Source organism: Spea bombifrons, chromosome 3, assembly GCF_027358695.1.
Source record: "Spea bombifrons isolate aSpeBom1 chromosome 3, aSpeBom1.2.pri, whole genome shotgun sequence".
Taxonomy (NCBI): Eukaryota; Metazoa; Chordata; class Amphibia; order Anura; family Pelobatidae; genus Spea; species Spea bombifrons.
This window is the reverse complement of record NC_071089.1, coordinates 95,666,405-95,684,799: the sequence shown is the minus strand read 5'-3', so window position 1 is coordinate 95,684,799 and position 18,395 is coordinate 95,666,405. Positions and strand designations below refer to the sequence as shown.

The 18,395-nt window shown below is 41.5% G+C and overlaps 1 protein-coding gene across 2 annotated transcripts in view; it reads right to left on the bottom strand.

The window, feature by feature from the left end:
* Positions 1-18,395, bottom strand: part of DOCK10 (dedicator of cytokinesis 10) — a 94,515-nt gene that overhangs the window by 50,989 nt on the left and 25,131 nt on the right. For both annotated transcript variants that reach the window (XM_053458886.1, XM_053458887.1), the window contains exons 4-12: positions 15,829-15,911; positions 12,487-12,559; positions 12,217-12,339; positions 11,865-11,999; positions 10,863-11,046; positions 9,984-10,069; positions 9,612-9,695; positions 9,050-9,196; positions 7,727-7,954 (exon numbers count right to left, since the gene is read on the bottom strand). In XM_053458886.1, the coding sequence (XP_053314861.1) occupies positions 7,727-7,954; positions 9,050-9,196; positions 9,612-9,695; positions 9,984-10,069; positions 10,863-11,046; positions 11,865-11,999; positions 12,217-12,339; positions 12,487-12,559; positions 15,829-15,911 (1,143 nt within the window). The remainder of the gene's footprint in view (positions 1-7,726; positions 7,955-9,049; positions 9,197-9,611; positions 9,696-9,983; positions 10,070-10,862; positions 11,047-11,864; positions 12,000-12,216; positions 12,340-12,486; positions 12,560-15,828; positions 15,912-18,395) is intronic.

Genomic DNA, 18,395 nt, shown 5'->3' with positions numbered 1-18,395 from the left:
CTGTTTCACCCCAGGGCAAAGCATCCAAAAACTGTCAGTCCTTGGCGTTTGGGAGCGGACTTCCAGAACTCAGACACAAGGCCCTAGCGTAAGCTGGCTACACCGGCGGAGGTAGCAGGCGTTGCCACACCGCAGCAAGTGCAACCAGGGGGGAGAAACTACCCTCACCATCAGGGACATTCGAGGCATGACACTAGCCAGGAAGCGAACTGGCATTGAAGAGAGACACTGGCACCACCACCAGCAGCAGCAGAATTGGGAAAGGCAAATGAGTGGGCAATTGACGACCCGCTCACCTGTTTCACCCCAGGGCAAAGCATCCAAGCACTGTCAGTCCTTGGCGTTTGGGAGCAGACCTACAGAACTCAGACACAAGGCCCTAGCGTAAGCTGGCTACACCGGCGGAGGTAGCAGGCGTTGCCACACCGCAGCAAGTGCAACCAGGGGGGAGAAACTACCCTCACCATCAGGGACATTCGAGGCATGACACTAGCCAGGAAGCGAACTGGCATTGAAGAGAGACACTGGCACCACCACCAGCAGCAGCAGAATTGGGAAAGGCAAATGAGTGGGCAATTGACGACCCGCTCACCTGTTTCACCCCAGGGCAAAGCATCCAAGCACTGTCAGTCCTTGGCGTTTGGGAGCAGACCTACAGAACTCAGACACAAGGCCCTAGCGTAAGCTGGCTACACCGGCGGAGGTAGCAGGCGTTGCCACACCGCAGCAAGTGCAACCAGGGGGGAGAAACTACCCTCACCATCAGGGACATTCGAGGCATGACACTAGCCAGGAAGCGAACTGGCATTGAAGAGAGACACTGGCACCACCACCAGCAGCAGCAGAATTGGGAAAGGCAAATGAGTGGGCAATTGACGACCCGCTCACCTGTTTCACCCCAGGGCAAAGCATCCAAGCACTGTCAGTCCTTGGCGTTTGGGAGCAGACCTACAGAACTCAGACACAAGGCCCTAGCGTAAGCTGGCTACACCGGCGGAGGTAGCAGGCGTTGCCACACCGCAGCAAGTGCAACCAGGGGGGAGAAACTACCCTTACCATCAGGGACATTCGAGGCATGACACTAGCCAGGAAGCGAACTGGCATTGAAGAGAGACACTGGCACCACCACCAGCAGCAGCAGAATTGGGAAAGGCGAATGAGTGGGCAATTGACGACCCGCTCACCTGTTTCACCCCAGGGCAAAGCATCCAAGCACTGTCAGTCCTTGGCGTTTGGGAGCAGACCTACAGAACTCAGACACAAGGCCCTAGCATAAGCTAGCTACACCGGCGGAGGTAGCAGGCGTTGCCACACCGCAGCAAGTGCAACCAGGGGGGAGAAACTACCCTTTCCATTAGGGACATCTGAGGCATGATTTCAGCCAGGAAGCGAACTGGCAAAAGATACTGGCACCACCACCAGCAGCAGCGTTGGAAACGGAAAAAGGTGAATGAGTGGGCAATTGACGACCCACTCACCTGTTTCACCCCAGGGCAAAGCATCCAAAGACTGTCAGTCCTAGGCGTTTGGGAGCGGACTTACAGAGCTCAGACACTAGGCCCTAGCGTAAATTGGCTACACCAGCGGAGGTAGCAGGCATTGCCACACCGCAGCAAGTGCAACCAGGGGGAGAAACTACCTTAAACATTAGAGAGAAAAAATTTAACTTTCCAAGCTAAGAGCTGGGTAACCCAATTTGGGCAGATTGAATTTAAGAAAGGCAATCTGCTCCATCAGATGAGGTGCCATGCGTGAGCGCTGTGGACTCAGTATGTTTCCAGTCATAGAAAACACGCGCTCACTTTGAACAGTGGTTGGCGGACATGATAGAAGCTGCTGCGCAACCCATGAGAGTGCAGGCCACACACTCTTCTTTTCATCCCAGTAGCTAAGAGGATCAACATTAGGAGCAGAAGGAACTTCACAGAGGTAAAGTTTGACCATTTCAGCAGCACTACTCTCCTTTCTGCTGCTAGCTCTGTCAGATGGTCCAACTATACTGCCAAGTGCCTCTTCCCAAAACGCAGCTGCTCCACTCAGCTGTGTTGTGCTGCTTGTGGCACTGCTGCTGATGCTGCTGCTAGGGGTAGCAGACCACATCATCTCTTCCTCCTCCTGCACCTCACCCTCCTCGGACAGCATTCCCATTTTACGCTGCCAGTCACGCACCTTGTTGACCAATTGCTCCCGGTAGCTACTGAGAACATTGAATTTCAAAGCTAGCTTTCCCTTAATTCTTGGATCACAAAGGCACGCTAGCATCATTTCGGGACTCTCTTCCATTCGCTTGCGAAGGTGTACTTTTAGCAGATCCTTCAGCTTCCTGACTATGGCTGCTACGTCAGGATGTAGAGTGCCACCTTGAACAGCCTCACGGTTTCCAAGGAACACATCCATCTTGCTGCCTAGATGGGAGAACACTGGGATTACCTGGGCCAGACTGGCAGTGTTTGAGCTTAAATTTTCTGTGGCATCCCTGAATGGTTTAAGGACTGCCACTAGCTGGGCGATCACTGTCCAATCCTCCCTATTCAATGGAGAGGTAATCCCAATATTGTGCTCTGAGGCAAGATTATGGATTGCCCTCTGCTGCTCCAAAATCCTCTCTAGCATGTCTAACGTGGAGTTCCACCGTGTACTGACATCCTGACGTAGGCAGTGTACGGGAAGACCTGACCTCTCTTGCTCTTCCCTCAAAAGTTGGCTAGCCTTAACACTATGGTGAAAGTGCCCAGCGATCTTTCTGCAGCGGGACAGAACTACTGCTGCCACATTAGTTCCTTCTGACATTGCTGCCTTCACTACAAGATGGATGATGTGGGCTGCACAGCGCACACCAACAATATGACCATCTCGCAGCGCTTTCACCATATTGGCACCTCCGTCAGTTACCACAAAACCAACTTCAACATTGGTGCCCGCCTCTGCTCCCACCCAAAGGCTAAACATTTTCCTCATCGCATGCAGAATGTTTTGGGAAGTGTGCTTTTCATCCATCACTTCTGCATGGAGAAGGAAAGATCGGTAGCCTGCTGCAGCAGCTTCCTTAGACACACCGGGCTGCCACCAGTGTGCTGTCAAAGAAAGAAAGGCATGCTGGCCGCTAGGTGCACTCCACAAATCTGTAGTGAAATGAACAGACTGACCAGCAGCCTTGGAAAGCTCCTCTTTCACTGCTGCAACACAGGACCGATACAATGAGGGGACAATGTTCCTGCTGAAAGTGGAACGTGACGGAACTGTATATTGTGGAGCCACAGCCGCCATCAATTGTTTGAAAGGCTCCCCTTCGATCATAGAGAAGGATGCCCCTCCAACAGCAATGAACTGACCAATCAGTCGCGTTACTTTATTGGCCTGCTGTTTGGGCATTGACCTTTTGGATTGGAATGCCACAAATTGTTCCAGGGTGGGCTGGACATGCAGTGCTCCAACCTGCCTTGGTCTCTGGCTGCCAGCACTAGTTGCTGCTGCTGCTGCTGCTGCTATTGGCTCAGAAGAAGAAGCTGTTGGGGTTTTTCCACGGCCACCAGCTATGCTGCCTGCACTAAGTTTTACCTCTGCATCTTTCCCCAATAGCACAGCGTTGTGTTGAGTGCTGAGGTGATGCTTCATGCTAGCACTGGTAAAATGGCCAGACACTTTCCCTCTGCTTATTAGCTTCCCACAATGTTTGCACTTTCCATAGCGCCCTTCTTCAACATTTTCAAAGTGCTCCCAAATTGGGGCGCGCATAGCCTTGGAGTGTGCCTTGGGTGCTGCTCTTACTGCTCGGGGTGGATCAACAGAGGCAGAACTAGTGGTGGTGGGACTGGTGGTAACAGTACTGGCCATAGTGGGACTGCTAATTGCTTTAGATTTGCTAGGTTTTGCTGCTGCTGCTGGTGGTGGTGATGGTGATGATCGTAGCGGAGAAGGTGGAGGCTCAGGGGAAAATTGTGCACTAGTCATTTGGACACTGCTCCCTGAGGAATCTGATTCCTGACCACTCATCTCCTCTACTTCCTCTGGCTCATAGTCTAGCTCTTCATTAGCCAGATCGAATGGAATTCCTGCTAGGCTGGAGCTAAGACTGATATCGTCGTGAGACTCGTGACTAGTAGTAGTGCGAGCAGGAAGAATAGACTCTGCACTTGGCCTCTCAGTCTCAGGCTCCTCTGCTACCTCGCTAGGTGGAGTTCCACTATGTGTAGCCCTCTCTCTAACTGTCTTTACAAAAATTTTGTAAGGACTTGGTGGCTTGCTAGAGGTACTAGGAGGACATGGCGTGGCGGTACCAGTGGGAACAGTAGGCGCAGCACTAGTGGTGGTAGAGGCGGGGGTGGTGGTGGTGGTGGTTTTCCCTACAAAGGAATGAGATCGCTTTGGTTTGGGACCCCTCTGAGTCTTGCTGCTAATTTGGCTCTGCTTGGTACCTTGCATGCTGCTGGTGGATGGGGAAGATGCTGCTTGGGGCAAAAGGCACTTCTTTTTAGTCACTGGGCTGGTACTACTTGTGCTACCCTTTAACTTTGAACGTGCTTCTGGTGCTTTAGGCTTTCCGTAAAAAACCATAGAGCTTGTGGGCCTAGCCGCACTACTACTGCCTGCTTTTGGTGCCTTTCCTTTACTTGATGATCCTTCAAGCAATGCTTCCCCAAATGATAAGCGAGAGCTTGGCCTACTTGGCCGACTAGACTGACGCAAAGGCTGCATCTTAGAGCTGGTGGTGGTGCTGGTGGTGGTGCTGGTGGTGGTGGTGGTGGTGGTGGTGGTGGTAGATGGAGCTTGTCCCTCCTTAGTCCCAAAAGGAGGATCCATTTCAAATTTTGTGTTGTGTGTGTAGTGTAGTGTAGTGTAGTGTAGTGTAGTGTTTAAAAAACTATAAAAAAAAAATAAAAAAATAAAAATAAAAAAAAGGAAAAACGAATTAAAGACAAAAAAATTAGAGGAAGTTCTCTTCAGTGCTACTGCTTAAAAAGTAAAACTATGCACTACTGCACTGTGCTGTGTGCAATCTGCCAAAATCCTAAAGTTATTTAAATTATTAACTCAAGATTAACTATTTAATAACTAGCAGTATTTTATTTTTAATTTGAATTTACACGGGCCTAAGAGCTTAGCCTACTACTATGCTAGCCTAAAGCTATATTTCCTTACTATAAGTCTACCTCTAGGCAGACGCTCTCAAACCCACTAAGCTAAAGTGAGGTTAAATCAGATTCAGTATATGATTTATTAATTAATATTAAGTTATATAATATTAATAGATTAGAACTAATTTACTTATATATTATGTATTATAGATAGAAGAATATAGATTATGAATTAGAATTTAGAATTAGAATTACTTATATTATAGATTATGAATTAGAATATTATTATTTATAATATATTATAGATTAAGATTAAAGAAGATTAGAATTATTTTAGTACTACAGCTAGTAGCTTGAAGCTTTGCTTAGTACAGCTCGTCACAGTCAATTTTTCTTGAAAAGAATTAGAAATAAAATAAAATGTCACAGCAAAACAGTTATCTTCACTGCTTGCTGCACTCACTAGCCCAACAAGTTCACTTCACTGATGGACTGAGGTGAGCAAAACACTAAGGGTACTTTTAATAAAATTGAAATAAAATGTAAAATAAATGAGAAAATCTTTGCAAAACAGTTAACGTCACTGCTTGCTGATCAAAAAAAAACACAGCACTTATGCGGCTGCACTCACTAGCCCAACAAGTTCACTTCACTGATGGACTGAGGTGAGCAAAACAAATGAAATAAAATGAAAGATTAATTAAGAAAAATTGACTTGGTCTCTTACTGTTGCTAAAACAAAGCACAAACTATAGAGCTGCAGCACCAGTACTAATAAGATTAGCTGAACTATACGCTAGTAGTAATTAATTAATATTATTACTTTTATTTATAGCTAATTTAATTAACTATTAAGATAAGAAAGAATTAGAGAATTATTGATATTACTGATTTTAGATTAGACACTAGTAGATGTTCTGAATGTCTACAGTACACTCTACACTAGTATACTATTACTAACTATAACTGACAAATATATATATTTTATAATGAATTCAATTATTAATTATATTAATTAATATTACTGATTTTAAATTAGACACTAGTAGATGAATGTCTACAGTACACTCTACACTAGTATACTATAGTATATATATATATATGACTGACAAATATATATATATATATAATATTATAATGAACTATTAAATTATAGATTCTATTAAATTGTAATTTATAAATTCTATTTAATTTATTTAAGCAGGACAGGCAATAGGCACTAGTGCCAGCCCAGGGCAAGGGCACCCCAGTGCCACTGAGGCACTGGGTGCACTGTCAACTCAACAGCACTTACACTAAAGTTGATGACAAATTAATTTTAAAAAAATTAAATTAATCAAATTATTATTATTAAATTAATTATATTAAGTAGCACTGAAGTGAGGATGAAGTACACTGTGAGAAAGGCTTACCAGTCTCACACAGAACAGAACAATCTCTCTCTGTAACGCTCGGATGCAGCACAGCAGTGTTGCCAAAGCAGTCACAGCGAAAAATGAATGGATCTCTCAGGCAAGCTCTGGTCTTATAAAGGCGCCTTCAGAATTCAAAAAACAGCAGCACAGGCATTGGACGAGACCCTTAGCGTTACGTCACAAGAGTGAGCTGATTGGACAGACGAGGATCAGCTCACTCCTGTTTGAAATTTTGGCGGTTGCGCGGCAAAAACGAAGACGATCACGAAGAATCTTCGATTCTTCGTGATTGTGAGTCTTCGTCTTCGCCTACGGTTTGCCGGCACTGTATTCTGTTCTACGTTCCTTCGGAACGAACAAAAAAACGGCCTCTTCGTGCTCGTTTTCATGTTCGCCCGAAGACGAATGCACAAGTCTAATTATTACTAAAATTATTTTTTTATTTAAAAATTACGATTCTTACAAGAAATCTTTTATATGATTCTTTCAAGAATTATTTAAAAGATTGACTTGCTGGGAATAGAAGGTAATGTCTAAAAATCACAGAAAATTCATTTTTTTTCTCTCTGAGCTATAGTACAAATACCCTCAAGATTCAAACTAAGGTTATTTTTTTTTAATAAAAGTACATTATGCTTTTATTGTAAAACTTTTTTGTATTTGTTGTGTGCGTAAGAAATACACATAGAAGTTGGGCACAATTACATCAGGGACATATTCTAGGATATCCGTTGATTTAGAACCTATTTAGAAATGGGGTAAAAGCCAGGAAGCCTTTAAAGCATTAAGGTGCATATAATGTCCAGGTGTGCTAATGGCTCCTTTAAAATCCTGGCACTAAACTTGAAATCTGTTAGAACTTTCCCTTCCTTTACATTCTGCACTTATTGATTTCAATCCTAGGTAAACAGCTCTTATACACTCACGCGTGCTTTCAAGAAGGCTCCATCTTCTTGGGATGCATTAATCTTTCACATTCAATTTATTGCATCTCTTCAGTGTGTATATATATATATATATATATATATATATATATATATATATATAATTATTAATATTAAAACAAATACACCACTAAACACTCAGGATAGAGGAGTGGTAAAGTTGACTTTAGCACCCCTTTAACCTAACAGGTACTGTCATGTAACTCTGGTCTAACCCATCAGGGTGAAGGACTCACATTTTGAGTACCTGGTACCTGGTCCTGTTAATCCCATTCCCCTAACATGTGTTTACCTGTCTGGGGTACTGCAGCCACTTCTCTGGGAAACCTTGGATATGGGGTTCTTCCAGTTCCTTTCCCTGATTGATGAGCTGAGAAGTTGTTCCATTTTCGGAAGTACTGGTGGAACTGGAAATCAGCTGTCTGACAATATCATGGTTCAAATCGGTATGAAAATCTGCAGATATCTTCCTCCCATCCCTGATGTCAAATAAAGCCACTGACATAAAGAAAGGCTCAATCTGGGAAGAGGGAAATAATATGATGATATAATGATATGAGACTAGAAACAGTAAGCTGACTTTTCTATCTAAATCAATAACTCCTGTGAAATAAAGAGGACAAAAATAATAAAATTCTAACAATACAGTCTAATAACTTTAATTTATTAGATGCCTATCTATTCTTTCTGTTTCGTGTAAAATCTTCACTAGTTCTGGCTTTCCTCTATCTTTCCCATGCTCTTGCTCTCTCTATATATATAGTGTGTGTGTGTGTGGTGATTGCTCCCAGTCTAAAAAATTTTTCACAAATTTTGCCTTTGTTTATATTGTCAGTATGGCACAAGGGTCCACAAAGACCAAGACAGGATATACAATCTAGTATTTCTTTTTCCCCATGGAACCAGATTCCATACCCAGGGCTTCAGAGGCTTCATTCCTGCAATCACACATGGAAATCATAGCAGATAGTGATTGCATTATGATATTAGTGATTCTGGAGACCTCAGAAGCTCGATAAGGAGCATATGGGATTTACAAAGGAAGCGCATAAACCTATCCAAGAGTATTAATAATAAAAAGTGGTTAAAAAAGGCATACTAGATGGGCCAACTGGTTCTTTTCTGTCGGCACTATCTATGTATCTTGATAGGATTCCAAATTTTTCCAGCTATGGAAAGAAGACCAAAGATAAAGCTTTTGTTTTACTGTTTAATGTTTTTTCCAAGCCTGTACTGGGACAAAAGTACTCAAATCCAGAAGATGATAAGTACCCCTTGAAGGTTAGACCTGCACACAGCATAAATAAGGATCTCCAGCCCAATCTTGTTAGTGAACAACGAACGTTTGAGTTTATACAACATCTCCACAGGGCCCATCACATTATACCATGAAACAACTAAAGTGACAGGTTCACAGATATACACATTGGGTCTGAAAACTGTTTCTGTTTTGTTTTTAAGATGTTTCGAATTGATTTGTTAGAAACTGCGCATGTTATTATATTCTGTCTGCACTAGTGGCAGAGCACTTTTTGTTTGGAAAATAGCACACAGCACAAGAGTTGTATGCTCTTCCATTCTGAAGAACGCAATAAGATAACTTCCCAAAACGTACATTTGTTATTGGATCATTGTCATTTTCTGTGAGACAGGCTTGAAGATTTAGACTGAGGGATTTGCAACATATCATAATCCTCTTAGTTGTCTTTTCCTCAAATGGTTTGATTGCAGAGTCGCTTGCTGAGTTTTGGAGCTTTGTTACCTAAAAATATTAACTCAAGTAGATTAGAAAGAAACGCAATAGCTTAAACTGTAGAACAGACAGTTCTATTGTTATAAATGCTTTGCTTTTTTGTGATGGAAATCTTGCATACGTATTTCATGCTTAAACACTGTTGCAAGAAACCAAAATTATAAAGATGACAACAGTCATGAAATAATAATAATAAGAAGAAGAAATAATTAGAGCTGCACAAAAACGTATAAACCTATAAGCCGGGTTGATATTTTGGAGTCAGAGAGGGATTTGTCGAAGGAAATCAACCTAAAATGTCATAAAATGTTAATAGCCAGATGAAAAAATGTAGAGGACCTGGCGACTTGGCTCTTACGAATTGTAAAACACTAATAATAATCATATTAATAATAATAATAATAGTGTAATAAGATACACTTACACATATATCTGGGTCGAGAGAAAACAGATTGAGTCGATCCACATTTCTAGCAGATCTGATGCTTTCTTCTGTTTCTGTTAGGTACTTAAAGTGGAAGAACTAGTGAGTTAAGTTACTTTCTTTTGCAATGGTACTTTATTACTGTAAATGCAAACTACCAATCAATCAACTTTATTTTTCAAGGGTTAATTAATGAATACTGAGTATAAGTGCTTACTGTTTGTTAAAGAGATATGTTTCTATATTGTTTATGTATCACTATAGATCATACAAAGCCCTTTGATATTAGAGCATGATATATTTTTTATATTGTGTCACATAAACACACTTTTTTTAGAATTAAAGCAGAAAAGGTAAGTACGTGTTACTAACTTTAGCAAGGTCAGGGTGCAAGGAGTTCTCTGTGGCATCTTCTTCTTCCTGATGACATTCAAAATTCATAAGGGCTTCTGGATCATCTAGAAAAAGGTGTGAAAGAATAAGGTAACAGTCTATGAAATGCTACACAGTGTGCTGTGACCTATGATTTAAATTTTTCGTAGCCTTTATTAATCAGTGAAGAAATAATGACTTTTTTGCTTTTTCCTTTGTAATTTACAAAGCACAAAACTACATCAAAAACTATAATTTTTTTATTCATTATCGTATGCATTATTTTCAAAACACAGCAGGAGAAATGTGTTTCGAATTAAACTTCAACACACTAAATCTTATCAAAGTGGAAGCTCTTTTAGTTTAAAAGGCTGTGATCGTTGGTCGCGACAAAAGGAATGATAAATTGAAATAGCCTGGTCCAAATCGTATTAGGAACATACGTCTTATAACAATTAACAAAGAAAATGTAAGCCAAGGGACCGGCTGTTATTAATTATATTAAATGAATTTCCTAGGCTAGCAAAAACACATTACGGGATAATATTAACAGTGTCACGTAGGACACATCCTAGCAATCACAAAGAATGTGTCTCTTCAGATGTAGTTCTCCACATATTGCTGAACTACACCTCACCGTTATTAAATAAAACATTTTAACTGAAGCAGATGTAGAAATACAGAACAGGCCTATGTTACGTTTATATGGCAGATACAATAGAAACAAGATTAATTACCATTTGATCCAACTGGATAATTATGGGAAACGAAAGCAGCAGATACGTATTATAGGACTATGAAACTAAGTGACGCTGCAAAGTGAGCCGTGGAATGTATATTACTGTTGTCAAAATTCATTGAGTTGGCTAAAAATATTACCAAGTTTATGATCTGTTAGATCAGTGCTTTTCCTTTCTGGAATGACTCCTTCGGGATTTATTTGCAAAATTTTATTAAGAGTAGAAATCCAGTCATCCATATCCTGCTCAGTTTCAGCTGCCAGCACGAAGTACGTCAGGTCATTCATTTTCAGCTCAAAGGCATGCTTTCTAAGCTGTTTATTCTGATTTAAAGAGAAAGAAAATGTGTCCACGTTACACAACATGTAAAGGTTAAGGCAGAAATCACAGTGACCTTCTAGGTGACTTTTAGTGGACATTTAGGTGGGCCAGGATATGGACACTCTATAGACGGAGGTTATTTGCTATAAGACCTATTTTCACTGAAACATTCCAATTTAACTATCCATTACGAAGAGCCTACCCTGAAGTGAGTATGTTGGCACAGCATAGAAAGTTATTACATCAGTGAGGTGATAGTCTTGCCATTAAAACTCAACTATACTGGTCAATGTGTCCACTCACTGCAACTCATACAGCACTGCGTTTCAGATTTCCAAATGTATTTTAAGTATACAGGAGATTGCCCCAATCACATGTCAATGAGAACATACTTTCACACTTTGGTGGTAAACTGACGTTGGGCATCTCTTAATTACCTATAAATATTTGATGTTAAATGGTGCTCTGTAGGGCAGATGGAGAACAATAATTTCTACAAATTTCATAGGTTCTATTATCATACTGCACTATTACATTTTAAAACCCAACACCCAAACCTGTCTATATGAAGTGTGCCTCCCAAAGTTAAATGTTGGAAAACATTGGTTTATGTAGAAGCTGTCAAGAAAACAAGACGTTTTTATTATTTTTATTAGAAGTTGATGTTTTGTGGAAGTATAAGAGCATAATGATTAACTGTGTTATCCGTGTCTATTATGCACACATATTTATACAAATACCAACAAACACTCTTTTTTGGTACATTAACCCAAAGCAAGGTAGTAGAGATGAAACGGTTAAGGTATTTTCTAGCACTCACCTGGATGACCCCAGTGCAAGAGTCTAAAAAAATACATCCTTTTGGTTCCTTTGATATTTTTTCATCTTTGTAAAAATTCATAATGTAAGAATTATCCGACAGCTGCGTCAGCTGGAAGAAGCGTTTTTTAAAAGACTGAAAAGAGCGGGAAAATAAAACATTAAAGCACTGAACGTTGGGTATGGCTCTTGTGACAAAATATTTTCCTGAAGCTCAGCTTTAGACAATTCCATGGTCATATATATGTCCAGATATTTTATGCTTCACAACACACAGCACATAATATGCAAGTGTTTTCACGCTGAGGGGGCTGAGAACTGTAATTACACACAGAGTAATGTTTTCTACTCACCCGCACAGTAATGCTATTGTTTATAGTGCTATTAAAATTCCCTTTATACAGCCAGCCAGATTTGAAAACTCCCGATCCACCTCCTCCGCCACCTCCTTTAGAAGACGAGAGGGACGTTGTATCCTGAATAAAATAACATTATACATTTTTTATGAAACTAGGGAAGAATGCATGTCTGTGCTGTACTGATTTGCCTCAATTCAGCCAAGTGAGATTATTGCCCATGCAAGCATTTAAAATACGTTTTGTGAATTGATTCTCGGTGCTTACTTCATCCTTGTCTGCATCTTCATGGTCAACTTCAAAGGAATGTGAAGGCAATTTTTCTGTCTTGGAAAAATTTCTATATAAAAAGAAACAATAATACATGTTGTGATGCACAACCTTTTTTTCTGCCATTTCACAGTATAGTTTCCTGCAAAATTGATGCCCTGAGTTCATTTGCTCCATAATATAACTGCACACATTTGCTTGTACCATATTAGTTCAATGGCATGCGCCAAGACCCCAAACAGGTTAGACACACCATGGGGGGAGTCTCAAAACAGTTTTGTGTGTAATGGAATAATGCTAGGAAAATTTGCAGACATGTGCAAATGGGCCAAAAACAATTCAAACAAATTTTTCGGTTCATTTTTTGGACAACAAATTCCGTTTCCTGCCTGTTCATTTTGGAAGAAAATCAGGCACCATTTAAAATTCTGGAACAAAATTCTTTGTCCCATGGCCACATTTATTCTAACACTCTTTCTGACTCTCACTCCCACTTTCGTCTTATTTTCATTCATTTCACTCTCTCATGCTTTCTGAATGTCTCCCTACCGCCTCTTCATCTCTTCTCTCTCTTTGTCCACATCTTGGAGTACATAACCTTCTGCTGACCTTCAGCCATAATGGGGGAGCTTCCAGTTATGTCCCAGAAGCTCTGCCACTTTTGTGGAAGTTCACACAAGGTTATTGTTTTGTAAAATGGCGGAGCTTCTGTTGATGACCTACCCCGATTCTCCAACCAGTGTAGAGGACGTCACCAGAAGCTCGCCATTTTGGCAGAAGTTCACACAATCTTCCAATGTCAGGGGGAGAAGACGTCATAATAGTAGTAGTAGCCCTTCTGCCACAAAATCTCCAATCACCACAACTGTTTACACTATGGAGGACTATGCCCAGCTGGTACAGCCACTGTACCATCCTGTACATTGCACCTTAAGAGGTGGAACACTAAGAAATCACATCATATCCTGGCACTCAGTTGTAAGGATGGCAGTCTCAGTGGTGGGGGGACTCTCGGGGTGTTACCCTGGGTCAGGCCTAAGGTAGTACCTAACATAAATATGTTTTACTTTTGAAAATAAAATCATCTAATACAATACAATGCATATGGAATTATTTTTGTTTTATACAGTCGTGGAGAATACTATAAAGCAGAGATAGCTCTATGCAAAACGCTGGCATTATATATTTAAAAATTATGTATATATATATATATATACCGTATTGGCTCGGATATAGGCCGCCCCCGTATATAGGCCGCACCCTAAAAGTTTGGTGCTTTTTTAAAGAAAAAGTTTTTTTTCTTTAAAAAAGCACCAAAAAAAACATGCTGCCACTGTCCTCCCAGCCCCGAGATCCGCTGCCGCTGTCCTCCCTCCCCGCGATACGCTGCCGCTGTCCTCCCTCCCCGCGATACGCTGCCGCTGTCCTCCCTCCCCGCGATACGCTGCCGCTGTCCTCCCTCCCCGCGATACGCTGCCGCTGTCCTCCCTCCCCGCGATCCGCTGCCGCTGTCCTCCCTCCCCGCGATCCGCTGCCGCTGTCCTCCCTCCCCGCGATACGCTGCCGCTGTCCTCCCTCCCCGCGATACGCTGCCGCTGTCCTCCCTCCTCGACTTACCGGAGCAGACTCCCGGGTGTCTTGCGGGGCCGGCGAGGGACATCTACGCAATACGCGTATGCAACTTCCGGTACCGGAAGTTGCATACGCGTATTGCGTAGATGTCTCCCGCCGGCCCCGCAAGACACCCGGGAGTCTGCTCCGGTAAGTCGGGGGTGGGCAGAGGTAAAACGCTTAGATAACCTCCCGTGCCGGCACCCCCCCCGTGGGAAGTGCTGGCAGGGGAGGCTGTCTGAGCGTATCGGGGAGAAGGATGCAGGTCCCCTGCACCGCTGCGGGGGATCTGTATCTTAACCCCGCTGCCTGCCCGCCCGTCAGGCGCTAGACCCCGAATATAGGCCGCACCCCCACTTTAAAAACTTAAAGTGGGGGAAAAAAGTGCGGCCTATATTCGAGCCAATACGGTATATATATATATATATATATATATATATATATATATACACACACCGATCAGCCATAACATTATGACCCACTGCCTAATACTGTGTAGGTCCCCGTTTTGACCCAAAACATCCCTGACCCTTCGAGGTATGGACTCCAATAGACCTCTAAAGGTTGCTGTGGTATCTGGCACCAAAACGTTAGCAGATCCTTTAAGTTCTGTAGGTTGCTAGGTGCGGCCTCCATGGATGCATCCTGGTGCCGTGTGTTCTCCAGGTAAGTGACGCACACTCACTTGCCACCCACGTGATATAAAAGAAAACGTGATTCATCAGACCAGGCCATCTTCTTAATTCACTCTGTGGTCCAGTTCTTATACTCACGTGCCCATTGTACGCGCTTTCGACAGTGGAGAGCATGGGCACTCTGACTGGTCTGCGGCTACACAGCCCCATACGCAACAAACTGTGATGCACTGTGTGTTCTGACGCCTTTCTATCAGAACCAGCATTAACTTTCTCAGCAATTTGTGCTACAGTAGCTCATCTGTTGGATTTGATCACACAAGCCAGCCTTCGCCCTCCACGTGCATCAATGAGCCTTGGCTGCTGCTGACCCTGTGGCCGGTTGACCGTTTTTCCTTCCTGGGACCACTTTTGATAGGAACCGACCACTGCAGACCGAGAACACCCCACAAGAGCTGCAGTTTGGGAGATGCTCTGACCCAGGCGTCTAGCCTTCACAATCTTGCCCTTGTCAAAGTCACTCAGATCCTTACACTTGCCAATTTTTACTGCTTCTAACAAATCAACTGTGAGGATGAAATGTTCACTTGCTGCCTAATATATCTCGCCCACTGGTTTAATGTTATGGCTGATTGGTGTATAATATTGGTTTTATCACTATAGCTTCTGCCCATAGCCTTTCAGACTTCACAAAAATCCCATGCAGTTTTACGTAGAAGAGAAAATACCTAGGACATATATAATACACTGTCCACTTGAGAAGAGTAAGAGGAGGACATCCCTGCATTGTTCAGACAGCAACGCAACTGAAGACTACACAAAGTCTACCACTGCTGGGTCTGCCCCAGTAGATTGATTAAATAAATTATATATCATTAAGTATTTCAGGCAAGATTATCACTAACAGAGATATATTTACAAAGCTTCCAAAAGGCATTCATCAGTGACATTTGTATATGTGTCTAAAAGGATTTGATAGAATGAGTCATTAAAAGGAAACCTGATCATTGTAGAAAATACAACACATACCAATGCTACAGGCAAAGAATACTGTTGCAGGAAAAAGTAGTTAGAAGGGTCTAATGACACTTACTGTTGTAACTGTCGGAAGTCCCCAGAATACAGCTCATACTTGTAATTCACCACATGCCAGTGAGAATTGTAATATTTGCAGGCCTAGAAAAACAATATTATTAGATTTAGCAGAACTCCTGAAAAAAAGGTACTTACCATTTGCCTGCTGAGTGATAATAGAAACGGTAGAAACATTATAATCAGATTGCAACAGCATGACTAAAGAATAATGAGGTCTCAGCGGCATACTGTATTATAGACATAAATACAAATATCCAAACACTTTTAACTATATCAGTTCCAAAGTTCTGTGCAATGGTCTCCAAATTGTTCCATTGTAATCTTGAACGCTACATGAATGAAAGACAATGTAGTTTCTTACTGCTTACCAAATGGAACACCTGGGGTTGAATTTAGGTTGTATTTGCTCTTTTGGATAACAGAGAGAATGAAGTCTCAATGCAGACTAAACACTAAGATGGGTCCCGTCACAGTGGTAGTAGCTGTCGTTCGCATACAGCTGCACTAAAAATAGGGCTCTGCGCGAGGTAAAAGAGTTGTGTGAGCTGCACAGAGCATGGGAGAGAGTAAAAGAGTGTGCAGGTGTGTTAGTGTATGGTGTTTGTGCGTGAGTCTATGGTGCTGGAGTGTGTGTAAGTTACTGTATAGTGTAAGTGCGTGTGTTACTGGTGCTAACGTGTGTGTTACTGATTGGTGTTAGAGTGTGTGTCTGCATATGGTATTACACCATATTATTGCATGGAGTTGCCATGAATCTGTATGGTGTTAGAGTGTCAAGGGTGAGTCTAGTGTTAGTGGTACGTAAGACGAGGAGAGGGAGTGGGTGTGTGTATATTATGAATTTGTGTAATATAGACTACTATGTTACAAAAGTGGATTGATGCAAACAATGTCAGTGAAACATGACTACTATAAAGAAAACACCTTCTAGAATAATCAAAATGTTTAATTTAAGTGTCTGTGTTTAAAAACCCATTTTTCATTGTTTTTCCCTAGAGATAGTTAGGTAGATACATGGATTCTCATACACAGCACCAATGAGATTGATTTGTTTGACGTCTGCTACTTTCAGATTTTGAAGGTTCAATTACATTAAGAGCAGATCCATATTCTAACTGATAAGACTCAATTATAGAGCCAGTGACAAAAGGAGTATTGGAGGATGCACACTACTATCATTCACATACTTATGGGAAAACCAAAGGACTCCATTGATTTACTATGTCTCCATCTAAAAATGGCGGATAAAGGTAACTTTCCAAGTGCAACACAGATTTTAAGGTTGGATAACTATAAGGAATTATGTAAACGAACCTGTATCGCATTCATCACGTTGGACATCATTAAACTCATTGTTAGTATTAGTGAGATGTTTTTGTTTTGTTTTATGATGTTTATGTTTTGGGGTCCCTGAAGCATAGATCCACCTCAGGAGACCTTTCATTAAGCAAACCTTTCTGCAGTCTTAACATAGGATTAAATAGACTCATAAATGATGGAGCCGGAGTGAGGACATATGAGGACACACTAGCCACAACCATAATAGAAAGCACTATTATCACTACTATATTTTTTTCTAATACAGAACACAGACAAATCAATTTTGATATTGCATAGAAGAGCCAAGAAGGCTTCTGCTGCTGGGACTATATCTAAAAACATGCACAGATATATATAATGATTAATGGAGAACTGTATACCGCTTTGCAAAGTATAGGATACACGTATTATGTTAAATCTTTAACAGAGTTTCGATCCAAAAATATTTCCTGATCATCGTGTACTAGAAGTATTGAATTAGTGTTTCCCGGAAACATGATAGACAAGTTTGTAAGAGATCTGTATCAAATTATCTTAAGTCAGGTTAAAAAGTTAACTCTTTGAGTGCCTGACCACGCACTTAATGTTTGAACCCTGGATGCTTCTTTTGTCATTCAAGTGCAATGCATAGTCATTAATCTGGGCAGGTATAATAACACTATTCTACATCCCTAATAGACACACAAAATATGTTTATCAATTAAATTGTGTAAATAAAATGTTATTTTTCTTCTAAATGCCTTACTCAATTACATACATAGCTATTGACTGGTTAAAAACGAAGACAAACCATCTTGGCAAAGCCCCGGCACCCGGACTTTCTATAATATATTTCTCTGCTTATTTGTAATGATATGAACGTTCTAAAATACATTCCATCAAAACCTCAAATGAATAACTCGGTTATTATTAAAATTAAAAAGAAAACTTCAAAGACAAGAACAATAATTTCCCCTGCCATACTTGTATATTGGGCATGGTTTATTAACAATGATATAAAACGTATAGAATGCATCTGTTGTTTAATTAAACCGAGCCTGCCATTCAGACTGCTTTTTTGCTTTGCCACCCTAAACTGGCGTTCACATCGTTGATGCGGCTGATTGCTGACACCGTGCAACCGTAGCTAGGTCGAACCGACGAAACTGTTACAGGGTCAGCTCTGACTACAGATCAATGAGGAATCACTTCCAAAGACATTCTGCCATCATACAGACTCTATTGAGTGGCTTATTCACAAAACCC